This window comes from Plodia interpunctella, chromosome 18, assembly GCF_027563975.2.
Source record: "Plodia interpunctella isolate USDA-ARS_2022_Savannah chromosome 18, ilPloInte3.2, whole genome shotgun sequence".
Lineage (NCBI taxonomy): Eukaryota > Metazoa > Arthropoda > Insecta > Lepidoptera > Pyralidae > Plodia > Plodia interpunctella.
Window position 1 is genome coordinate 8,836,078 of NC_071311.1, and position 22,187 is coordinate 8,858,264.

The 22,187-nt window shown below is 37.5% G+C and overlaps 3 protein-coding genes across 8 annotated transcripts in view; 2 read left to right on the forward strand and 1 right to left on the reverse strand.

The window, feature by feature from the left end:
• Positions 1-2: 2 nt before the first annotated feature.
• On the reverse strand, positions 3-3,832 carry LOC128677864 (uncharacterized protein). The gene is made up of 5 exons (XM_053759019.2): positions 3,294-3,832; positions 3,051-3,204; positions 2,470-2,689; positions 1,793-1,937; positions 3-1,219 (listed from the first exon to the last, which is right to left on the reverse strand). The coding sequence occupies exons 1-5, from the start codon at positions 3,456-3,458 to the stop codon at positions 1,112-1,114; spliced, it is 792 nt and encodes a 263-aa protein (XP_053614994.1). The 5' UTR covers positions 3,459-3,832; the 3' UTR covers positions 3-1,111.
• Positions 3,833-4,182: 350 nt separating this feature from the next.
• Nse4 (Non-SMC element 4) lies at positions 4,183-7,532 on the forward strand. Of its 2 annotated transcripts, none has more exons than XM_053759018.2 (7): positions 4,183-4,510; positions 5,042-5,149; positions 5,287-5,405; positions 5,654-5,823; positions 6,342-6,535; positions 6,853-6,965; positions 7,405-7,532. In XM_053759018.2, exons 1-7 carry the CDS (start codon positions 4,396-4,398, stop codon positions 7,456-7,458), a joined length of 873 nt encoding a protein of 290 aa, XP_053614993.1. In that variant the 5' UTR covers positions 4,183-4,395; the 3' UTR covers positions 7,459-7,532. The 2 variants fall into 2 exon arrangements, with proteins under 2 accessions (XP_053614993.1, XP_053614992.1); XM_053759017.1 differs by having other exon boundaries at positions 4,193-4,510; positions 5,039-5,149.
• Positions 7,533-8,645: 1,113 nt separating this feature from the next.
• Positions 8,646-22,187, forward strand: part of Nedd4 — a 33,179-nt gene continuing 19,637 nt past the window's right edge. Inside the window, exons 1-7 of one of the 5 annotated variants that reach the window (XM_053759011.1) lie at positions 8,646-8,928; positions 11,191-11,270; positions 16,858-16,939; positions 17,412-17,450; positions 18,406-18,575; positions 19,878-20,028; positions 21,880-21,954. In XM_053759011.1, coding sequence (XP_053614986.1) covers positions 8,779-8,928; positions 11,191-11,270; positions 16,858-16,939; positions 17,412-17,450; positions 18,406-18,575; positions 19,878-20,028; positions 21,880-21,954 — 747 coding nt within the window. In that variant the 5' untranslated portion in view covers positions 8,646-8,778. Of the gene's footprint in view, positions 8,929-9,280; positions 9,614-11,190; positions 11,271-16,857; positions 16,940-17,411; positions 17,451-18,405; positions 18,576-19,877; positions 20,029-21,879; positions 21,955-22,187 lie in introns of those variants that run through there. The other 4 variants (XM_053759012.1, XM_053759016.2, XM_053759015.2 and 1 more) reach the window with 4 other exon arrangements.

Here is a 22,187-nt window from a genome sequence, read left to right on the forward strand (position 1 = left end):
GATTTTATTCAAATGGTTGTTTACAGAATAGCTAAGATAGCTTAAAAACACCTCTTTTCTTTTTCAAGAAATTCCACCCCGAAGTGGTTGAAAGGGGTGAAAAACTTTTATATGAAAGTTCTACACCGTTGAAGTTAGTGACTTGAAAATTTGGATTTCAGTTGTTTACAACAAATTAAAGAACACGTGTTTCAAGTTTTTCCGTAAATTAACCCTCAACCTCTTTTCAAAAGGGGGGTAAAATATTGTATGGAACCTAATACAAATTTTAATTCTGAAAATTGGTAAACATACTCTTCATAATTTTTTAAAAGGAATGACAAATATTTTACTATTAAATTCACGTGGGCGAAGCCGCGGGCAATAGTTAGTACAGTTATATGTACTAACTATTGCCCGCGACTTATAAGATATCAGTTATTTAGATTTTATATCTTAATTCTATTTTACATAATTTGACTAATCTCTACGCGATATTTACATGATAGTCTCAATATTTACAGTCCATTATGACTTGCCAAGTTCCTTTTTTGAGTCGCATTTTTCTATTTACCCGACTAACGGCGATGCGAAAAGGAGGGTTATTGTCCATGTGCTTAGAATGTTCACTTGTTCAATCCTCCACTCATTCACTATAATAAACAGCCTACTTTTTAGCCTTTCAAAGGCAATTCTTAGGCACTCATTGCGATGCGACTATGGCTCCAACCTCAACGTCTGTCTTGCTCACATATGGTCCGTATGTGTTCAGCTACACGCTATATACCAATGTGTATCATTTTCTCATCTGAGCGGTGTCCCGGTTGCTTCTTCAGCCGTGTGCATAACAACGCTTTGTCATATTCCATGTATAAAATACGTCAATAAAAGGGGGTCGAAAAAGTGTGACAACATCTACGTATTTAATAAATACATTGGACTGAATTATCTGTCAGGTACGAATCTATAATCTATGAAGAGATCCGAAGCCTATGTAAATAGAGATCCAGATCAGATCCGGCTCGAAGGACCAATAAATGTGCTTCGGTCTTCGTAATAAATGTCCATTGTGCAGGATTAGAGATGAAAGAGATAGCAATAGGTCCACGGTCTATAGCGTGGTGGCTGCGTGTCAGACTGCGGTCTCGTCGGCGGCGGGCGCGCGGCCCGCGGGCGACGAGGGGCTCTTCACTGGGACCCTGATCACCTCCTGCTCCAGCTTGGGCTCCGTTGGCATGTTCTGGAACGAGGCCGTCTTTCAATAATCACTCTCATCTCGTTGCCTTCGGGGCTGTGATGACGCGAAGCGACAACTCAAATTTTTCTTTTAAATTCCAATGGCCGACAGGGTTTACATGAGGTGTCGAAGATATAGAATTATCTTCATATACTGTGTACATTGTGAAAATCACGCAGTTTTCATGTTTAGAATATTTGGATTGAAGGCTTGAAAAATAACTTTGAAGAAGCCTGTCTGACGGTTACCCTCTTTGAGAATGCTATTGTTGCTTATCAGTCATCAGCTGCCTAGGCTATATGTCCCATAGTCGCCTTATACGACTTCTTTAAATAATAGTTGCCAACAACTATAAAATCAAACTTTTTTCCACTTTTTAAAACTTTTTATCAAAATATTATTGAAAATGTTAATATTGATTTATCCTTTATGCAGATGTCGTGTTTTTGTTTCTGACTGCAAATTTGAAAAAAGCTGGACAGTAAATTCTGGAGTCTGAAATCGAGAACGCCGGTGTCATCAACAGGTCCACCACCTGCATTAATAGATACTAGCATTACGTTAACAAATTCTCACCTCGAGGGTGGTATAATGCTTATGCAGCGCCGTGGGCAGCTTGTGCGCGGCGAGTGCGGCGGGGCGCGGGCGCGCGCGGCGCTGCGGACTGCTGGCCGGCGTCGGCGCCCGCCCCACGCCGCCCACGCTCTTCAGCAGCCGCGCCCTGGTGTTACACAACCTTCGCTTCTAATCATTGTAAAGTTTCACTATTGTATATTGAGGTGATCTCAACCCAATGATATTATAAAAGTGAAAATTTGTATGTTTGTTACGTCTTCATGCTCGAATGGCTCAGGATATTCTTATGACATTTGCTATTGAGGTTGGCGATACCACAACACATAGGGTTTTTATCTCGAAATAACCACAGGATTTGGTCAAAATGACTGATGGTCAATGGTGCTTTATATAATATACTATAGGTTGGGTGATAGTCATGGGGTTGTAGTTATAGTCACAATGTTTGTTGTCAAGTTCATTTTTTTCCAGGACATCCATGTAAAAACAGAGTACAGGAAAACATACAGGTATTCTCTACTTAAAAAGTCTACACATATAAAAATTATCAAATATTTTTCATAGAAAAAAATCATCTATTAACAGTAGTTCGGGGTGGACCGGACTAGGGCAAAAAATACAAAAAAGGAGAATAAAATATATGTATATGAGTACCCAATCAACAAATGAGTACTCACGCATCCAACAACTTGAGCAACAGTCGGCTGTACTCATTGTACTCGTCCTCCCCAAACTCTCCGGGATGGTGTCTGGCAAACTCATATGTGTCACAGAACTGATGGACTAGCTTTTGGCCTCTGCCGTCCAGTGGCGCTGCGAGGGAAGACAACAGGAACGCGCGCAGAGACTCCCGGGGATGACGCCGAAGCCCTGGCTCTTGACGGGCTATTTCTTCTTCTGTAAGAGATTCATTCATTCATAGCCAAACTTTCGCATTTATAAAATTGGTATGTATGATTTCATAATTAATTAACCCATTGTGTTGATCACAGAAAATCGAGACACAATTATTTGACTGGTGCATTGATAGGTCTAAGATGTCATACATAGGTATAGCTAGCTCAAATAATGCCTATTCACTTTTGCCTTGAAGACCCCTTAATTGTAATTGAGTTTGGGAAATATTGATACAAAGACCTCAACAATTCTCATTAGGAAAGAGGTTTCATTTCAGCAAAGCTGCTATTGTTATTGTCATACATTATTATTATCAACTGATTGTAATTTTGTTAGTATATTGACTTCAAAGAACACTTACCTAAAGTTTTAATATCATCAACAGCTCTAAACCTGTAGTGGTATGGCTGCTGAGGCTCCAGGATGTAGTGTGAGGGCTCCGCACTCAAGAGACGAGGCTCATGCATGATACGAGGCACCGCTTCGATGCGTCGTTCTATTTCTTTCTTCAAACACTTCAAAAAAAAAAAAGAGTATTTGTATCAAGGAAACTTTTACCAAGCTATCTGGGGGCATTTTATCTATTTCCTACTGGAGTGCTTACCTTCTTTGCATCAGCACCGATGGGAACATGAGGTCCTCTCCTGGATCGTAGGGCAAACCTTGTTATTTGCCTCTTAGCAAAAATGAACAATATCACGAATGTTAAAACACCACCGCTAATAATGAATATTATGTTCAAGCTAGTGAAATCCTGGCCTATACCCATGGTAATATGTGTTTTTTAAACCTGGATATTTATTTAGCACAAATTCATAAAATCAACACAACAACGTTCGTGTTTTTGTGTTGACATTAGCGCTGAGTCGATTAAGATTAATCGAGACGTAATGATTCGGTCACTACCCGTGATCGAGTGATTGAGTCACGAATTTCTAAAAGATTCTATCACTAAAGACCCGGTCGCCGCCCGCTCATGAACTGCACTTTCACAACAATATCCGTCATTTTCGTGCGATAGCATGCGGAAGAGAGATAAGTAGAGAAGTCAATCGCTCGTTCTCGGCTTCAGTGCGCTCGCGATACGCTACACCTGTACCTAAAATGAATGAACTTGTTTGTTTAGATTGGATTTCAAATTTGATCAGTTGCGCGGTGACCTGTGACCCGCGAGTGCGTATGCGACCTGACACCTGCATTGATTGGATACCTAGGAGAATCCTGGAATCGAGTCAATCATACAATAGAACCCAAATCCATTGATCCACTAGGTATAGTTTCAAAGTGATCGAAATCTCTGAATTATCGAATCATTTAGAATTGATCACCACGCTTACGGGTCGTGAATGACCGGGTTACAATTAATGATCGATGGATCAGCTCTAGTTGACATTGATTTTGATTGTCTGACAGTATCTATCTTTTCTTTTACTACAGCAGCGAAGTCATTGAAGAATAATGGTATTTGAGGTTGAGTCTTTTCATTTCACTGTCAAACAAAATTAACGTCAACCCTTTGCCTCCTCAATAAAACGAGGGAATAAACAAAAAAAAAATTAACGTCAAAGTCAGCTCAACACAATGTTTTGTTTCGAGTTGAGCGGTAGTATTTGCTTGCGCTACCTATTTGTTTATGGACGAATACAATTTCCCGGTACAGTACAGAAAAGAATAAATTACTATTGGTGTCGTGTGTTTTAATCAAAATGTCCCGAAGGAACGGTACAATTCAGGGATCCCGAAGTACTAGACAAAGTATGACTACTAGCCACGACAGGAAACTTAGGTATCGCGCCCTTTTGGAAGATCTTACCACAATCGGTGAGTGCAAAGTATACATTGTAGAACTCTTTAACTGTTACCAGCAGTTCCGTCCGCGGCAGGATATGTTTGACCTCTTATTTGTATTAACTAAATCTATTTTTCTCACATTTGTAGTAAACGATAACACGCAGGTGAAGGACGCTTTATAGACCCTAATTTTAGGTGCGCCTCAAGACTTCGCTCCAGTGGAAATTTAAAAAATAAATTTACCCTATTTGTTATTTCTACGTGTGTACAAAATTTCATCGAAATCCGTTTAGTACATTTAGCGTGATTAAGTAATAAATAAGATCACATCGATATAAATAATTATTTATTTATTGAATTGAATAATAAAGGAGAAATTCATTTTGATAAATTTAGCCTTTTCAATCTTAACTTAATTTAACAATCTTACATCTCCTTTATCATTTGGTAGACACCGGTTGATTGATTGCCTTGTGTTCCTGCATTGGCCTCCTCAAGTGATCTCCACAAATCTCAGTTCACTTTGAAATTATATTAAAATATTTTGTGTAATTCCAGAAGATGATGGCAGCACAAATATGGAATGTATGGAAAGGACAGCCAATGCTGTACAAGAGGCTCAATCGCTATTGGCTGAGGGCAGCATAGAGGAGAGAGCTCGACATCCAGGTTTGTGTTTCACTCTTTCATCATTTGTGAGTTTCCACGAACAACAGCACCTTATGGGGGGCAGTCCCTTAGCATGAAGCCCACCTGATGGGAACTGGTCACCGATTATCTATTTTATATTACAAATTTATTTTTAGGTGAAAGCTACTTAGACTCCCGAGTACTGAAGGCAACCAGTGATTTAGCAGTGCGATGTTCAGAGGCAGTGAGCGGCAATGCAAATGTTTATGATAGGCACGAATTGGCAAAGCATATGGTAAGAAACATTGGTCTAAATTTGATGTATTGTTTTTATCTTCGGCTAGATCTACTCGTAAGTGCAGATGGTCACAGATGATTACGTGTCGATTTAAAATTTAATTAATTTGTGCACAATACACTTAGTGTAGCCAACGAAGAATAAGCACTGAGGTCTAGCCGAATTGATAAAGGCTAAACCTAGTTCTAGCCACACTTTGGTGTTTCGCCGTACCTAGCATGTACGAGAGCCCAATATGTCTCCAGCGCGAGAACCCCCAGTTCTGGAGCGTGGAGTTCCCGCGCGCGGCGCCGAGCGCGCCGTTCCTGTTCGGCGCGTTCTCGGCGTCGGCGCCGGCGCAGCGCCCGCGCGCCCGTCGCGCCCGTCGCGCCCGACTCCCGAACGCCGCCTTGAAAGCGCCCGAGAATGTTGACAAGTATGTACAATGTTTATATTTATATTATTGAATCTTTTAATTTTATTTCAGGGTCCTATTCAATAAAGATCACAAATTGTGGTAAATTGATTTTGGAAATGATTCCTTCCTTGAGAAAATTTACGGATTGTAATGACCGCGCGGCCGCAGCTGTCGAAACGCTCTGCGAACCACCCAAATGTGCATTTTTAATAAACTGATCAAATAGAAAAGTTAATTCTAAACATATGAGAAGACAGATGATTGATTATATATCATGATTATCATATTTTAATATAAATACGGTATTTATTGCATATATAAATATTTATTAAATGAAGCTTTTGCCCAGCAGTGGAACAGCGAATGGCTCTAAATCACTATCATTACATAGTATAAAACAAAATCGCTTACCACTGTCTACCTGTATTGCCGGCCTGAACTTTTTACGACTTGGTATGTAATTTATTATGATTTTACTAAAGCGAAGCCAGGACGGGCAGCTAGTAAATAATAAAATAATGCCTTCGTGACATCAGATTGGAAAAAACCGAAGAGGGTTCGGAAATGGTCAGCCGCGTGAACCGGTTCATCACGAAGAGTTACCGCAACAGCGGCCGCCCGCTGAGCTACTTCCACGTGGTGCTGGACCCGGCCAGCTTCTCCAGAACCGTGGAGAACGTCTACCACGTCTCCTTCCTAGTCAAGGATGGCCTGGTCTCCGTGCAGCTGGGTAATTCACATCTTTATGGCACGCGCATGACAAGGATCACGCTATGTTTTCTCTCGATTACTCTTTTTAGGAGCATATTGGGGAAAAACGAGCTGAATCATTTTGTGTTTAACTGATTTATATTTTTGCCATTAGCTTTTACTGTCGGCAAAGAGATCTTGTTACAATCAATTAGTGACAAAAAAATCATATTCATGCACTAAACCGTTGAAGAGTTCCTTCGTTGGGAGCCGATCCTGGGTGCACCATCAGGTCATGCTTAAAAATTTAATATATGTGTCTCATATGTATCACATATGTACCTACCTTTATTTCAGACGAAGAGCACGGACTGCCGTTCATAACGCCAGTGGACCAGACGCAGCGGGAGCGACACAACCTGTCTGATGAGAACCAGTTCATCGTCTCCATCGACATGCAGCGGTGGCAGGTGACGTTAATACTACTATTATAAATGCGAAAGTTTGTGAGTTTGTGTATATGTATGTGTTTATTAATCTTTCACGCAATATTTGCTGTACGGATTGTTATGAAATTTGGTACACGGGTGGAATATAACCTGGAACTTTTTATCCCGAAATTCCCACGGGAACGATGCCCAGGGGCGCAGCTAGTAGCATGTGTATATACCTACATTCCTATAAGTTTAAAACAAATAAATTTTCATCCTTACGGTTACGTTAATTATAAATTCCTCTGCCGCGTCTGTCTGTCTGTCTTTTCGCGAAAAACTCAAAAAGTACTACACGGATCATCGATCTCGTCTGCCTCAGCCCCGCGTATCATAACAAAATTTTTGTTAGAGAAATGCAAATAAAGCTCTATATTTTTGCTTCGTGGGGTAAAAGTAAAGTATTGTTTATTTACAGGACATGATAGAGGCGTTCCGGATTAAAGAGCCGATGATGGTGATAAAACGCTAATCAACTATAATATGACAATTATGATTATTGTGCTGTGATTGTTGTTAATTAAGAAATAAAACCGTTGATTTTTGTATTATTCTTTAATTATTGACTTCAACAAAAACATCCCCCCCCGTATTCCTCATCTCCATTTTCCCGCTTTCACTTGAAAATGAATCTTATTGCTGTAACCTTAAAGCTAGTTTTTATTTGCGCTTGTTTCTAAAGTGCTCACAGGATACACAATGTTCTTTGTTATGCCGGTAGATGTCGACGCCTATGAAAGTACAGTGTGTAGTTTGTATGCGAGCTTTTTATTATCGCAAGAAAAAACCAACAATGTACGTCGGCGCTGCCAAATTCATCGAAATGTTAATTAGTTTCATGGTTTTCTATCAAGAGTTAGTTAAGTTGTGTTTATGATGTTGTGAACGAAAATAAAATATTTTTTCTCAAGAATGTACTCACAGTCTTCATCTACAAACGATTTGTTTAAGATTGCGTAAATAAACTAACAAAAAGTATTCTATTGACTTATACGATTATTTTATATAATCAAAAAAAATATTTGGAATGAAATGGCCTTCTAGATACATTTAAAATTTCCTTTCTAGTAATAAGACTAGGCCATGGAAATAGTCGGAGTACCTACTAATACTCCTGTAACTCCTGGGCTACGCCTGACTAGGCCAACACGAACACTAGCGCCACCATCACATTTTTATAATTTTTGTTTCTATAGCGAAATTTAAAAAAATAGCACAAGAATTATGCTAAATTCTTACATTAACAAAATAGAAAAAAAATTAATGTACTTATTAGTTTTCTATTGGAGTGTGTCAATTTTTGTCATGTCATGCTATAGACTTTAGCGCAGTTGGTATGTTGGTACTATTTAGATGCCTATAACATTTCTTTCCTTGCACGTTTTCCTATGCCCACCAATAGTTACCTATTTGATTTGATAATCATGTTTGAAAATATATAGGTACATAACTAGTGGAAAGTACGTACCTATTTTATATTGCCCCTATACTGCTAAATCTCCGATAATATAATATATATATATATTCAAAAATCAGTGAGGCGGGGATTTTTAATTAAACTGTATACTGCTTGTGTAGCTCGGTCTTATCTCTACTCTGTGCGAAGTTATCAACGCAATGCTAATTGTAAACGCTCACTTCTTTTATCGTCCCCATTCTTTGGATGATAAGATTAGACCAGTCATATGGCTTGTCAGTGCGCGACTTAACTTCGGCGAAGTAAATAATTCAGATTTAATTATTGTGATGTGAATATTGAAGTGATGGTGAAGTTCTGTGGTGCCTTAACGACATGATAGATCCGCGTGCACCGGGATTTGCAGTTATGCATAGTGTTAGGCCTTTGGAGGTCGACAGTCATAGGAGTCGGTCGGCCTCATTGTCTGTCAACCATTATCAACGATCACAGAGACCTGAGCCGAGATATTCTTTACAATATCAGGTAAAATAAAGAATTTAGGTACCAGTTTTATTTTAAATGCTTTAGTTAAGTATGTGAGATTCATAGGATTCATAGGTTGACCCCTATGAATCCTATGAATTTCACATACTATCATTAACAGATACATAGATATGTCATACAGCAAAGCAACGATTATGAAGATGGTCTGATAAAGTTTATCAAAATCCTAAAATCCTAAAAACGCTTTGAAATTTAAAATACCGTGCAATGGAAAATTTTAAGGATAATGTTTCAATCACTTTTCTAAAATAAGATTGGAAAGTTTTCATTATACTCAGGGTTAAACAAAACGCAATGAAAAAATCAAAGTGACAAAACAGCTGTCAATAGAATTGACTTGACTGTCATTTCTGTCATCGAGGGTATTTCTTCGTGATATTTTCGTTTTTTATTTGTGTATTTCATTAATTACTGTTAGAAATTAATTAGATTCAGTGATTAGATTTTTCGTTAAAAAACTGGACAAACACTTTAAATGTGAAACAGAAGTAGTACATGTGATGCTAGAGTGTGAAACATTAATGGCCTGAGAAACGTGTCACTATTTTTTACAAACCGTTGTTCAATAATCATAACTGGAAAAAGGAATGTGAAGTGTTCCCCATTACCTTCGGAAATAAGTGATATTTTCACATGGGTGATGGCTTGGCAGTCGGACCCACGTGTAAGTAGATACATCGTTTCCTGATTCTTAACATTGAATAATTAGTTACGACGACATGTAAACACATATTTGTCATTGATTTACATTTAAATGAGGCACGTTTACCTGCTTATAGTATGAACAATTCCTAGTGACCGATCTCTCGTGAGTACTAGTCGAAAATGTGTAGCGATTTGTTATAATTTGGTCGATGATATTTGAAGGTTAAGCTGTTAATAAGATTTCGTAGCTATTGGATAACTTCCTCGTGTTTGCCATTTATTAAACGTATGAAGCTCCATCGTGATATGTTAATTCAGTTTTGGTGTAAGGTTTAAATAGCAGTCTCAGTAAATTAACATAATTTGAAGATACTGTTACCATAATGAATAGTGATATCAAAGATCTCCCAAAGTTATAATCCTTCTCTCAGCCTCAGCAACAGTTTACTGCACTCTCTTCAGTTCTCTTCTTTTTCATTGTACCAAATGGTTGGCTGCAAGAAATTGCATTTGCAATAGATATTCTTTGCTGTCATTTGTTTGTGGTGCAAACAATAGAGTTGATCCATGTGTTAACAGGAAATCTTTTGTATTATTATTGTTATTCAAACTTCATTCAACTCACTGAAATCTTTTAATCATATTATATCAATGGTTTCCCAACACAGTTGTGTTGGGAAACCATAAGTGCTGTAAGTATCATTAAAATTTTTTTTGGCTAAGTGGTCCGTCCGTCCTTCTGGCACCCGTTTTTATAATGTTTCAGGTTAAAAACTATATTGTAACCTGAAACAGACCTTATAATTTATAAAAAAATGGTGAAAAATTCGAAAGGCTAATGTTAGCCATATATTCATATAGTATACAAAGCAATGTGGATGTAGAGATGTCGTATTAGAGATTAAGAAGCTGTATTGAAGTGCAAACAATAATCTGTGTATCCCTTTGTGACTAGTGTTAGGATCTTGTCAAATTCCAAACAACTGCTGTTGATATTGTATTTTATTTTTATATTAATTGGGACACATGACAGAGTTCGTAGCCGTCGATTTTTTTTCCTTTTTTTAGAACAACAACCTTATACAAAAAAATAAAAATAAAAAACTTGTGTTGCCAGCAACAACTAGGACTCTTAATTATGACTAGTCCAAACAAATATTATAAATGCGGAAGTTTTACTTTAACTTCATCTACTCAACCAATATTTTTGGGTACATGTAGCTCGAAGTACGGAAAGTGGTAAGTATAGGGTACCTTTCATTTCAGAAAAATACCACAATTTAACTGTTCCCAATGGGAAATTCACAGGAGTGATGGTAGTTCATTAATAATAGCATTTCCTAACTGTACTTCTTATCATCTTGATGAAATCAGCAATATAATATGGTAATTTATACCTACTTCTTTACTAAAGTGTTAGTGTTTGTATTTTCGATTGTCTTTAAACAAACTCAAAAAATACAATACCAATTTTCATGAAACCTGGCACATAGTCATGCATAGCAATCATTTTTGATGAATTAAGAACTTTGTCTATTGTTCCAGAGAGATTAACATTGTATCTTTTTCTATGAAAGTCTTAAATTTCATTTTCAGACTGACGAAAACAGCTTCCTGCTGCGACTGAAGATAATAGGAGCCCACTCTTTAGCTAAGAAGGACATATTTGGTGCTAGGTAAGTCCAAATTTGACTCTAAAAGTGTAACTAATTGTGATAAAAATGACCATCTAGTTTTACGTCAACTAAATGGAACAAAGACAAAAAAGTCATTACACCTAATGAGAATTTCTATAGTGTAGTGTAACTATACTGAATAGAAATGTTCAACTTGTAACAATCAATGTAACAATGTGGAACAGACATTATTTATTTTCTAAAATTATTTCCGCTGAATACAAAAAAGAGTTCCTAGCTTTCTATGAAGTTTGCTTTTGTGTGCTCATTTTAATTTTAAGATTTATTATTTTATGTAATTGTATGTAATGTAGGTAGGGTTGCCATTTTATCATATTTGAACAGGACATGTTGGAAAAGACCGAATTTTCCAAATAATATTTTTTTAGGTCGCGTCCCCGTAATAAGGTTCGCTGGCAGTCCCGTACCTATACAGTGATGCACGTAATTAGGTATAGGTGATTCCCAATAGCGACTTCAGTACACGACATTAACATAATGTGGAGCATTTCATTGTTTAACTGATTGCGTTTCACGTCAAGGTTACCGGACTGCTTACAGTATTTGATGAAATAATTAAATAAGTATATAACCATTTGGTTTACCTAAGAAACGGTTTTAATAATGGTCAGGACTTGAAATGGACAGGACAGGTCTCTGATTTGAACAAATTACCTAGTTCGAAACTCTGCCTTTCATTCGAGGGCGAAGTGCGAGTTCGCATTTCACTTCTCACTATTCTTCTTCTTCTTTGCGTGACGATGTCAAATGGAGATGAGCCATCGTCCAACCACAGCGCCACCGAAGTCCACCGAAGTCGACAAAACTTTAAACATCTCGTTATAATCCGACAGGTTTCGTTAAGGGCTATATCAACTTGGTGGACGTGCGATGATCTACTTTATATTGGACTCCCATATTCGCCCGCATATTCTCACTATTGAGTCGATTCGCAGTGAGTTTCAGCGAACCAATGACATGGCGGTGTGGTTGTCGTTGCGTCACACATTGGTTAGCTGCGTTTCACTGAGAACTATATCGCAACTACGTTCACGTATTTTGGTGGCCAACGTCTTCGTTTCAGTAAACTGCGACATTGTAAAACTATAATATTTTATTATAATATCCGCTAATAAATAGAGTAAATTTATAAAATTGTGATTGTAGCGCTAGTCGGCCCCCTTGATGGGAAGTGGTCGCCGCAATCCTGCCTGCATCACCAGGTGTGTAACACGTACGTTGCCGGCACTGAATGAATACTTGCCACTAGATGGCGGTAGGTAGTCGTAAAAGTCATTTTAGATGCCTTTAGACGACTTGAATAAAATCTGACACCAGTGGTAGCAATAACACATTTAATGTGAATGAATGAACTGAATGAATCTCTTCACGACCTTTTTGAAGAACTCCACGTTGTAGTCTAGCAAAACCCATGACATGAGCTCATTCCACAGCCCCATAGTACATATGTGGGAGGAAGTACCGTACGGTACCATTGCCAATTTCGGGTGAAACTGGGTGAAATGGTCCCAGATTGGGAGGACCAATCACCCGTCTGGTTCTTGCGCTGGCGCCCCCGACCAGGAAATCCTTACTTATTATGAAACAGCGGCTAGCTCAATCTGCGTGTTTTGTCTTAATATATTTATTTTTTATCGAAGGCTGACATTTCGTCGGACCATATCATCTTCGCCTTGTGGCCTCTGTGCAATCTTATTACATGACTACCCAAAAAGCATGTAATGTTTTCACACAGTATCGCGTTTTTATCATTCACAGGGTCATTTAGAGCCATGAGTTGCATAATTCAAATACATTTAGTTGTATGAATTATAGATTGGTGGGATTGGAATTAAACTTCCATACTTTCCTAATAATTCAGAAATCAATCTATTTTTCTGTCTGACGCTTCAATAGCTGAAACGCTGATCCGATTTTGATGTGGTATGTATAGAAATTGGAAAACGTATGCATATTTATCATTAGTGGAATGGTGCGGTCTTGGACGTATGGTGGGGTATGGATCTGTCTCTCTTGTTTTCGCATATTCTTCATTCACAGCTGTGACGCCTTGAAGCCTAGCGTTAGTGCCAAGCTAATTTGATATTTAATTACATTGTTTTAGTTTTAATTTAGTTTTTATGTCATAATATAATATTATAGAGACTATATTTCGACATCAGTAAATACAGTGGAGCCTACCAGTGATTTATCGATATGAAATCCATTCCAATTTGATAGATTTAACATAGTATATTTCGGTGTCCTTACACTGCCATATCGGTCAACGCAGGCGCAGTGCACATGCCTTTTGAGCAATAAGGTCATATTCAAGTCACACCCGGACCTGTCACGCCTCGACATAGATCTAAACAATAGGTTAGAACAATTACGTGTTTATTTACTAAATTAGTTACTTTTTTTCTTGGAGACCGTAATGTATTGTGACGTCACGGATTTTGGAGTCAAAAAGCATTTCTAAGAAAAAAAAAAAAGATTTTTTTTTATCGTGTTTGGTTATTTCAATAGGTAACTTTATACATTTATTTTTCACCCAGTCGATTAACCAATTGAACCCAGAGTTATAGATATGATTTAAGAGGAACTTCCTTTCTTTTGTTGTACCTATTGCTTCTTTTGCCCTATGTGCTTCGAATGTCGCGTGACTCGATGGGATAAGTCCATGGGATAAGTCCGCCGTTTTATGGTGCATTTTCTGTTTCCTGTATCTTTGTTTTTTCTTATGCAATAAACTTATTTCAAACGAAATAATTAAAGGCAAAATTTATCATGATGCGCTGTGCTAAATATATCGTTCCTTCACCATATAAGGGCCGAAGCAGTCGCTAGACTAGACAATGAGCCGCCCCTACTTTCACCAGAGCATATTACAGGGACACGGGTAATTGCTGGTATAGTCAAATGTGCGTCACAGTTCATTGATCCTTATCAATATAAGTACAACTGCTGTGACTGGCATTTAGCTCGATTAACTCCTTTCTAATATTTAAACACAAATCTAGAAATATTGCCTACAGTATCACATATACTTATCAATTATTTATTACAAGATTTTTCCCTTTTAAACATATAATCAAAGAAACTCTGTTCGAGTGTTTTCAACGTCAACGTCTGTATCATCCGGTTCGAAGCAACGGGAGATTTTAAAATAAACCAATCGGTATACAACTGTGACAAGCGCATCGAATTCTGTGCAGTAGTTTTTGCGTGATGCGCGAACAAAAATACAGACAGATAAAACTGTTTTGACTTCAATTCGTCCCATAAAGACCCACAAATATTTTTTTCTTAAATATATGTACAGACGTCCACTTATAAGTAGTTTTATTATAAGTATATAGATTTCATATTATGCCACCATCGAATATCGTCACAGGGCGTAAATCAAGGTAGGTAGGTACATTAGTATAGACGTAATAGACGACGTCGAAATGACGTCATTTTCATACACCCATGGAGTGATAAGACAGGCGTGACCGCGATACTGAATCATATAAGGTTTGACGAATCTCGAATTATGACCATAAATGCGCTCTGTACGTTAAAGCGGGTACAGTTCGCCGATACATTGCTGGTTTTTTTTTGACGACCTCGGTGGCGCATTGGTAAAGTTCTTGCCACTGAACCGAGAGGTCCCGGGTTCGATCCCCAGTCGGGTCATGATGGAAAATGATCTCTTTCTGATTGGCCCGGGTCTTGGATGTTTATCTATATATGTATTTGTTATAAAATCTAGTATCGTTGAGTTAGTATCCTATAACACAAGTCTCGAACTTACTTTGGGGCTAGCTCAATCTGTTTATTATTTAATTAATTAATTTATTTATTTATCATTGCGGTAAATAAAAGCTCTCATACACACTACGCAATATTCACGCATCGTGTCTGCATCTGTCCGAGTTCGGCGATGGTGTGTAGCCGGCACTTCCTTACTCATTATAGCGAAAGACAAATTTTGTTTGGAAGTTTCAGACACGTTTATATCACGCATACGAGTCTACGCAGACGCGTAGAAAGAAGTGTCTCGTACTGGACATTCTCGTCGAGTAAGATTGCCTATTGAAACGGTGTTCGACCATGTGGCCACGCTGATTACTCTGACTTATTATAAAACTAGATGTTGCCCGGGGCTTCGCTCCCGTGGGAATTTTGAGATTAAATATAGTCTATAGCAATCTTGGATAATATACCTATCTAATGGTGAAAGAATTTTTAAATCGGTTCGGTATTTTTGGACATTACCCGCCTCAAACACGCTTACCTCTTTATAATAATAGTATAGATTTAAATATATATATTTGTCATGCATGGTATTGATTTGTAAAATATAAATATACAGAGACATCGTAAGATTTTTTGCATTTGTATGTGTTAAATAATGGTTAAATGTTATTAATATGTCCACATAAACAAATGGAATATAGGTACCTAACCATTTTTTTAGCAGTTCAAAAAATTTACAATATAATAAATTATACAATATCAACGATCAACAATTGATCCAATTAGCGCAATTGATCAACCTTGATCTGCAACTATACTATTGATGCTGTGACTGTTACACAATGGCCAAAAGTAATGTGGGTGTTGTCAAGTGTATCTTTGCACTTTGTGAGTTTTCTTCTAATAGGTAATTTAAGAGCTTCTTGTTGGGTTGCCAAACGCTAATGCGGACGTTTGTGTGCAAAATTTTCTGAACGGATGTCGATTAAATTTGGTATAGTTCAGAATTAATTGACCATAAAATCTGACATAATAGAGTAAACGTAATTTAATTAAATTTGACATCATTGTACTTAATTTAATTTGACAAATTTAACTGTCTGTTGCATGTCAGAAATTACTAATGTGTGAAACCTGAATGTTATACATACCACCTATTGCACCACGTTTAAAGCAATAAAGTCATTCATTCATTATTTCATTCATATATATAGTTTCAAAGAAACCTGGTACAACTCATATGGTATTTTAATTCTGAAATTCCCGAGGGAATGAAGCTCCCGAAGCTCCGTTCCGTATAAGTATAATAGTCCTAATACTATAAACGCGAAAGTAAATTTGTTACCTCTTCACGCTTTAACCTCTCATGCAATCTTCTTGAAATTTCGTATACATATATAGTTTGGTTGGAGTGTAAAAACGGTCAGATTAGCTTTTGACTCTCAAGTTTCCACTTGGTATCTATGGTATCTATGGTACCTATCTATGGTAAAATCTATCTATGGTGGAAACTTGAGAGCGGTCAAGGGTGAATTTCACGACCGTTTGAACGCGGCGTGTAGCGTTTCATTAGTCTGGCATATATATTTTTTAATAAAGAATATTTTTTTTTTGTAAATTAAACATTTATAAAATTTATTTTACATTATGCCAGTACTTTACTTATTTATAAAATACGATTATAAATTGATTACTGTGTATGGTACAACTTCACAAACACTAATGAGAGCCTGCGGTGGAGTTCAAGACGCTCGTGAAATTTACCCTCAAAAGGTAATCTGTCCGTGCTGTACTCTGTGCCCGTAGCAAGTTAAAACTTAATCATTACTTTTGCTTTTCCCAGCGATCCTTATGTGCGCGTCGAGCTGCAGAAAGTCGAGGGTGACGTCACCATCGAGACATTCCTCACGAAGACCAAGAAAAAGGTAACATTGGGTAACATTTTTTTTAATGTAAGCACAGTCCAACGGTTTTGGTTGACGTAGACGCCAGGCGTTAAACTTCGTTGAAACTGAGGCGAATGACGCGCGGGACGCGGGAATCACTCGCGCGTTAAGCGAGCGAGCGAATCGCGCTGATACCAGCACGATTCGCTCGCTCGCTTAACCTCCCAAACTGAGGCGAATCCCATGACACATGGATCTCCCTATTGTTTATGTATCGGACTTAATGACATGGAGCCAAGGTAGCCATAACGGCATTTAACTCCTGCCCTTTGGACCATTTCGTACCTTCCCGCGGATGTCGTACGAGGCGACTAAAGGATAGGAAGCCTTGACAGCTAAGAGGCAACATCATAAAACTAAATAATAATAATTTATTATTTAGTTTTGTCTTCTTATTAACTGTATTGCAAATATATAACTTTTGACAATGTTTAAATTTTTTCCGTTTCAGACATTGAATCCAGTATGGAATCAGGAGTTTGTATTCAGGGTGAGTATCTATACTATATGTATAAAGTTTATATGTGTCAAATATATTGCAGTCAAAATATGTGTATGAGTTAACAATTTACACATACATAAATAAATGTACACACACATTGTTTATATTGAAGATTAAATTTTTATTTGACTAAGTATTCTACCGGCTCCACACTGTCGTCGGAACAGTTCGCCAAACTTTGGGCGGTTCGATATACATTGCTGATTTTTCATTGCGGTAAATAATAGCACTCATACCAACTACGCAATGTTCACGCATTCACGTCGGCGTGTGTCCGAGTTCGGCGACAGTGCGGAGCTGGTGTTCGGTAGATCTACCATGTTGTACCAATAATTACAAGCACGTTTTATCGCATTTTGAAGTAAATTTTCGGAGGCATAGCATATCAGAAACATACGTAATTGTACTAACGTTCAAATGCAAATCATTAAGTGTGTTGTAGAGATTATAAACATAAGATAATTCACACGATAATAACACTTTTATTGCGATGCAATGTATTTTTACATACAATGGCCGATTACTCCTTATTGTGTGATTTTTTAATTGTTATCATCACAAATATTTTTTTTGGAAACATATCATGGCATGAATTTATCAGCGAAAGCGGAATAAACACGATTTTCATACAAACTTTGACACCCCATTATAAACATTTGGGTGTTGATTTTTGCAAAAAAAAAAGTTGCCTATGTTTGAACGAGGGTCTTTAGCTACGTGCATACAAAATTTCATCAAAATCGGTCCAGCGGTTTAGCCGTGAAAGCGGAACAGGTAGACAAGAGTGATAGACTTTCGCATTTATCATATTAGTATGCGTATATACATTATGCTTTAAATTATATCGGAGTGTTAGATTGGAAATAACTACTAGAGTCATACAATTTGTTAAGGAATCTAATTCAAAATTACGGAAACGGCACACTGACATAATGATCTATAGGTGAAGCCTCAAGAGCACAAGCTTTTGATCCAAGTGTTCGACGAGAACCGCCTCACCCGCGACGACTTCCTGGGCATGGTGGAGGTGCCGCTGTCGGCGGTGGCGAGCGAGAGCGCCGCGCAGGCGCGCCCGCCCGCCGCCAAGTACCCGCTGCGCCCGCGCAGGTCCGTGTAAGTAGAGCATGCGTGTGCGTGTGGCCGCGCTTTTCTTTTTTTTTTTATTTTCGGTTTCTCGGGCGTGGATGTGTTGTGGGAAGTGTTGATGCTACATTGATAGGCAAATGTGTTTTAAGGTTCCGTGCCTCGAAAGGATTCTCTTTCTCTCTGGAACTCTTTTTGTCTCAAGAATCAAGAATGCGTCGAGATATCAAAGTTTAAAGTAAAAAATTCTGAAGTTAGAGCTTAACTGTTTTTTCGTCAAATTGTATTACTCAAAAACTACTAGTATTTACGATGACCACTGCCGAGAAGAAATGCCGAAAGAAACTCATTGAAACAGTGTTGGTTCCTAACATGCCCGTTGTCTGCTGACGTTGTTAGGATCTTACGTCTTTGGAGTTACCAAAGACGATTGTTGTGTAAATGTATTTTATTTTTATATTATTTCTGTCACGAATGACAGACTCCGTAGCCGAAAAATTTCAGAGTGACAACCTTATAAAAATTAAAAAACAATAAATCTACTTTGTGTTGCCAGCAACAGACGTTACATATCCACGCCTGAAAATTTCTTTTTGTTTAACCTTTCCAATATTTACAACCGTACTAAAATGTTATTCTATTCTAGTCTATTATGCTGCTATATTGTATGTAACAGTGTGTTTTCGAAACCCCATACTTCTAATTATATTTTAGAATTGTTTTCTATTACTTTACGTCTTATTTTAGCACACACAATGTATGTCTGTCTGTCTGTGCAATGTCAATCTTACCTCTCAATGTGTGTTTTGTGTGTGTGTGAGGAACTATTTCGATGTTGTGTGCGATTTTGGAAAAGCTTTGATTGCTTTTATAATTTTACTCTCGTAATAATTTCAGGATAAACTTACCCTGTGTTTAATTATAGAGATACTTATAAGTCCTATTCTTTGTGTGTCAAATGTTAGCAAAATTAATGGTTTTTAATTAGTCGCGAACTTTTTTTATGTATGTTAGTCAACCTTACCTTTTTGTTTTAATCTGTTCTCTACCATTTTACCCCCTAAATGACATGACCTCTGCCTCTTACCTTTTGTTTCATCTCAGATCATGTCTTTATTGGCTTTTTGAAAGGGAAAAGATAAAAGAAAAGGAAATCTAAATGAGGTTCGCTTTGCTCTTCTAGCTTCAATTTTTCCTCACACCCATAAAATATGGCAGGGAACAGAGTAAAATGGAAAACATTCAACCGACAAGAATCGGATTCTCAAACTGTTTAACCATTTTTTTGTTTTCACAAATACCAAACGAATGAATGTAAAGCCACGATTCCAGCGCGCGGTCCCGCGTCCGGGGATACATAGAGGTGTACGCGGCGCTCGTGGGCCGCGTGGGGGAGCCCGGGGCAGAGGACGCCGCCTCGCCCACGCAGGACGACTGGGAGCTGGTGGAGCCCTCGCCGCAGCAGGGGCAGACGGTGCAGCCGGTAAGTCTTTTTATATACTATATACTATAATATAGGCTATGATATAGGCTAGTTGACTCATATTTGTTTTGACTATTCATTCGAAGGCGTTTATTAATAGATACATAAGTAAAAAAAATACTGTGATAATGACAATCCTTTTAAAGATATGACAAAAATAAAATCACACATTTTTCGACTCGTCCAAACGCTCCGTATTAAATGACATTAGAAGTGACATCACGACTTGTTAAAATGTTCGCAAAGAAACATATATTTGTTCGACAGCTACTGCATTAAATATTACGTTTATGGTGATCACTATATAATAAAAGTTGTTAAAAAATTTTAAGTTTTTTATGATGGTTGGAAAATGGTCTTCCCAACCAACTTTAAATCTTCGTATCCAGCTGTACAGTCTATGAATTATCACAATGATCCTATATATATCCATCTTATCTAGATTGTACATATTTTTACAATTCTCTGACCTTGTCAACTACGTATGTGTATTTATCATCTTGTTATGTACGCAGTTTTTTTAACATGTGTTCTTTGTGTAAACAAAATTTACGAGAAATGCTACCTTAAGGACTCGCTTAAGACTTTCCGTTGCTCATTTTATTATAGACTAGAAGCCCATCCCGGCGTTGCTCGGGTAAAACCATGATAAATAAACACGAAACCCTTTTTTAGGATTTACACTATCTAATAAAAAACTTGTGTCAAAATTTGTTGCGTAGTTTTAAAGATAAGCATACATAGGGACAGAATGACTTTGTTTTATATAGTGTGTAGTATACACCGTGTAGTGATAGTGATAATGGTAATATTGGTTTTATTGTATGGTAGGTAGTTATTTTTGTCTTTGTTGCTTTCCTTCCGTGATAGCTTTATGACCGTTTTATGTAGAAGTTTAATTTGCTTTTATTTTTATATTTCCAACCAAATGTGTCATGAAATATAATTTAATACATCATATACATTAATAAAGTATTTATTACAGTAGTATAGAATCGTCAAAATAATTTCGTTTGTTTTTAATTAGCTCTTGCCCGCGGCTTCGCCCGCTTGATTTTATCTGCGAAAGCGGAACAGACGATTTTCATACAAACTTTCATCTTCCATTATAGTCATTTGGGAGTTGAATTTTGGAAAAAAAGTAGATGGTCTTTAACTACATGCATACTAAATTTCATCAAAATTGGTCCAGCGGTCGTAAAAACACAAAAGTCAGACAGATAGACAGTCAGGCAGAATTGCGCATTTATAATATTAGTATGGATGGATAGTGGATATTAAGTAAGTCAAAAACAAAGAAAACTAAAAACAACGAGCTGGCGTAGCCGACTGAAATAGAACATTATTCATACAAAGCGGCAAACACGATAAGGCGTTACACAGTAAGAGACAGAAGATATTTAGCTCTCTAAATAAATAAAATATTAGGACAAATCACACAGATTGAGCTAGCCCCAAAGTAAGTTCGACACTTGTGTTATGGGATACTAACTCAACGATACTATATTTTATAACAAATACATATATAGATAAACATCCAAGATCCGGGTCAATCAGAAAAAGATCATTTTTCATCATGGCCCGACCGGGGATCGATCCCGGGACCTCTCGGTTCGGAGGCAAGCACTTTACCACTGCGCCACCGAGGTCGTCAATTTTCAATCTCTGTTTCGATTCTTGTATATTTCTTCAATTTACACGTTTTTCTTTTCTGTTTTTTGTAAAAGTGAAATCGATAGGACGTGATGTCTTTAGTATTGTCTGTGTATATCATAATATAAGTAGTTTTGATATGTCGGTGTCGCTTCGCTTCGTCGTGCCGATAGTGATACAGTTCTAGTTTGTGGGTAGGTATCGGAGGGCGCGGAGCGGACAATCCCCTCTTTTACCGGCGACGACTGGGAGATGGTCGATGCCTCACATTTTGTATGTTATTTTCAGTTTATAGCTTAGCTTGCCTTCGCGTAGCTGTCTGTGAATTACTGGTATCCGCTTTATATATTTAAAAAAATATATATTTGCACGCGATTTTTATTTTTATTTTTTAGGTTAAAAAGTGAAAATGTACAATATACTTCATCGATTACGTATTTTAATTACATTTTCAGAACAATTCCAGAAGTAATGTCTATATGAATATATAGATTTTGTAATTACAT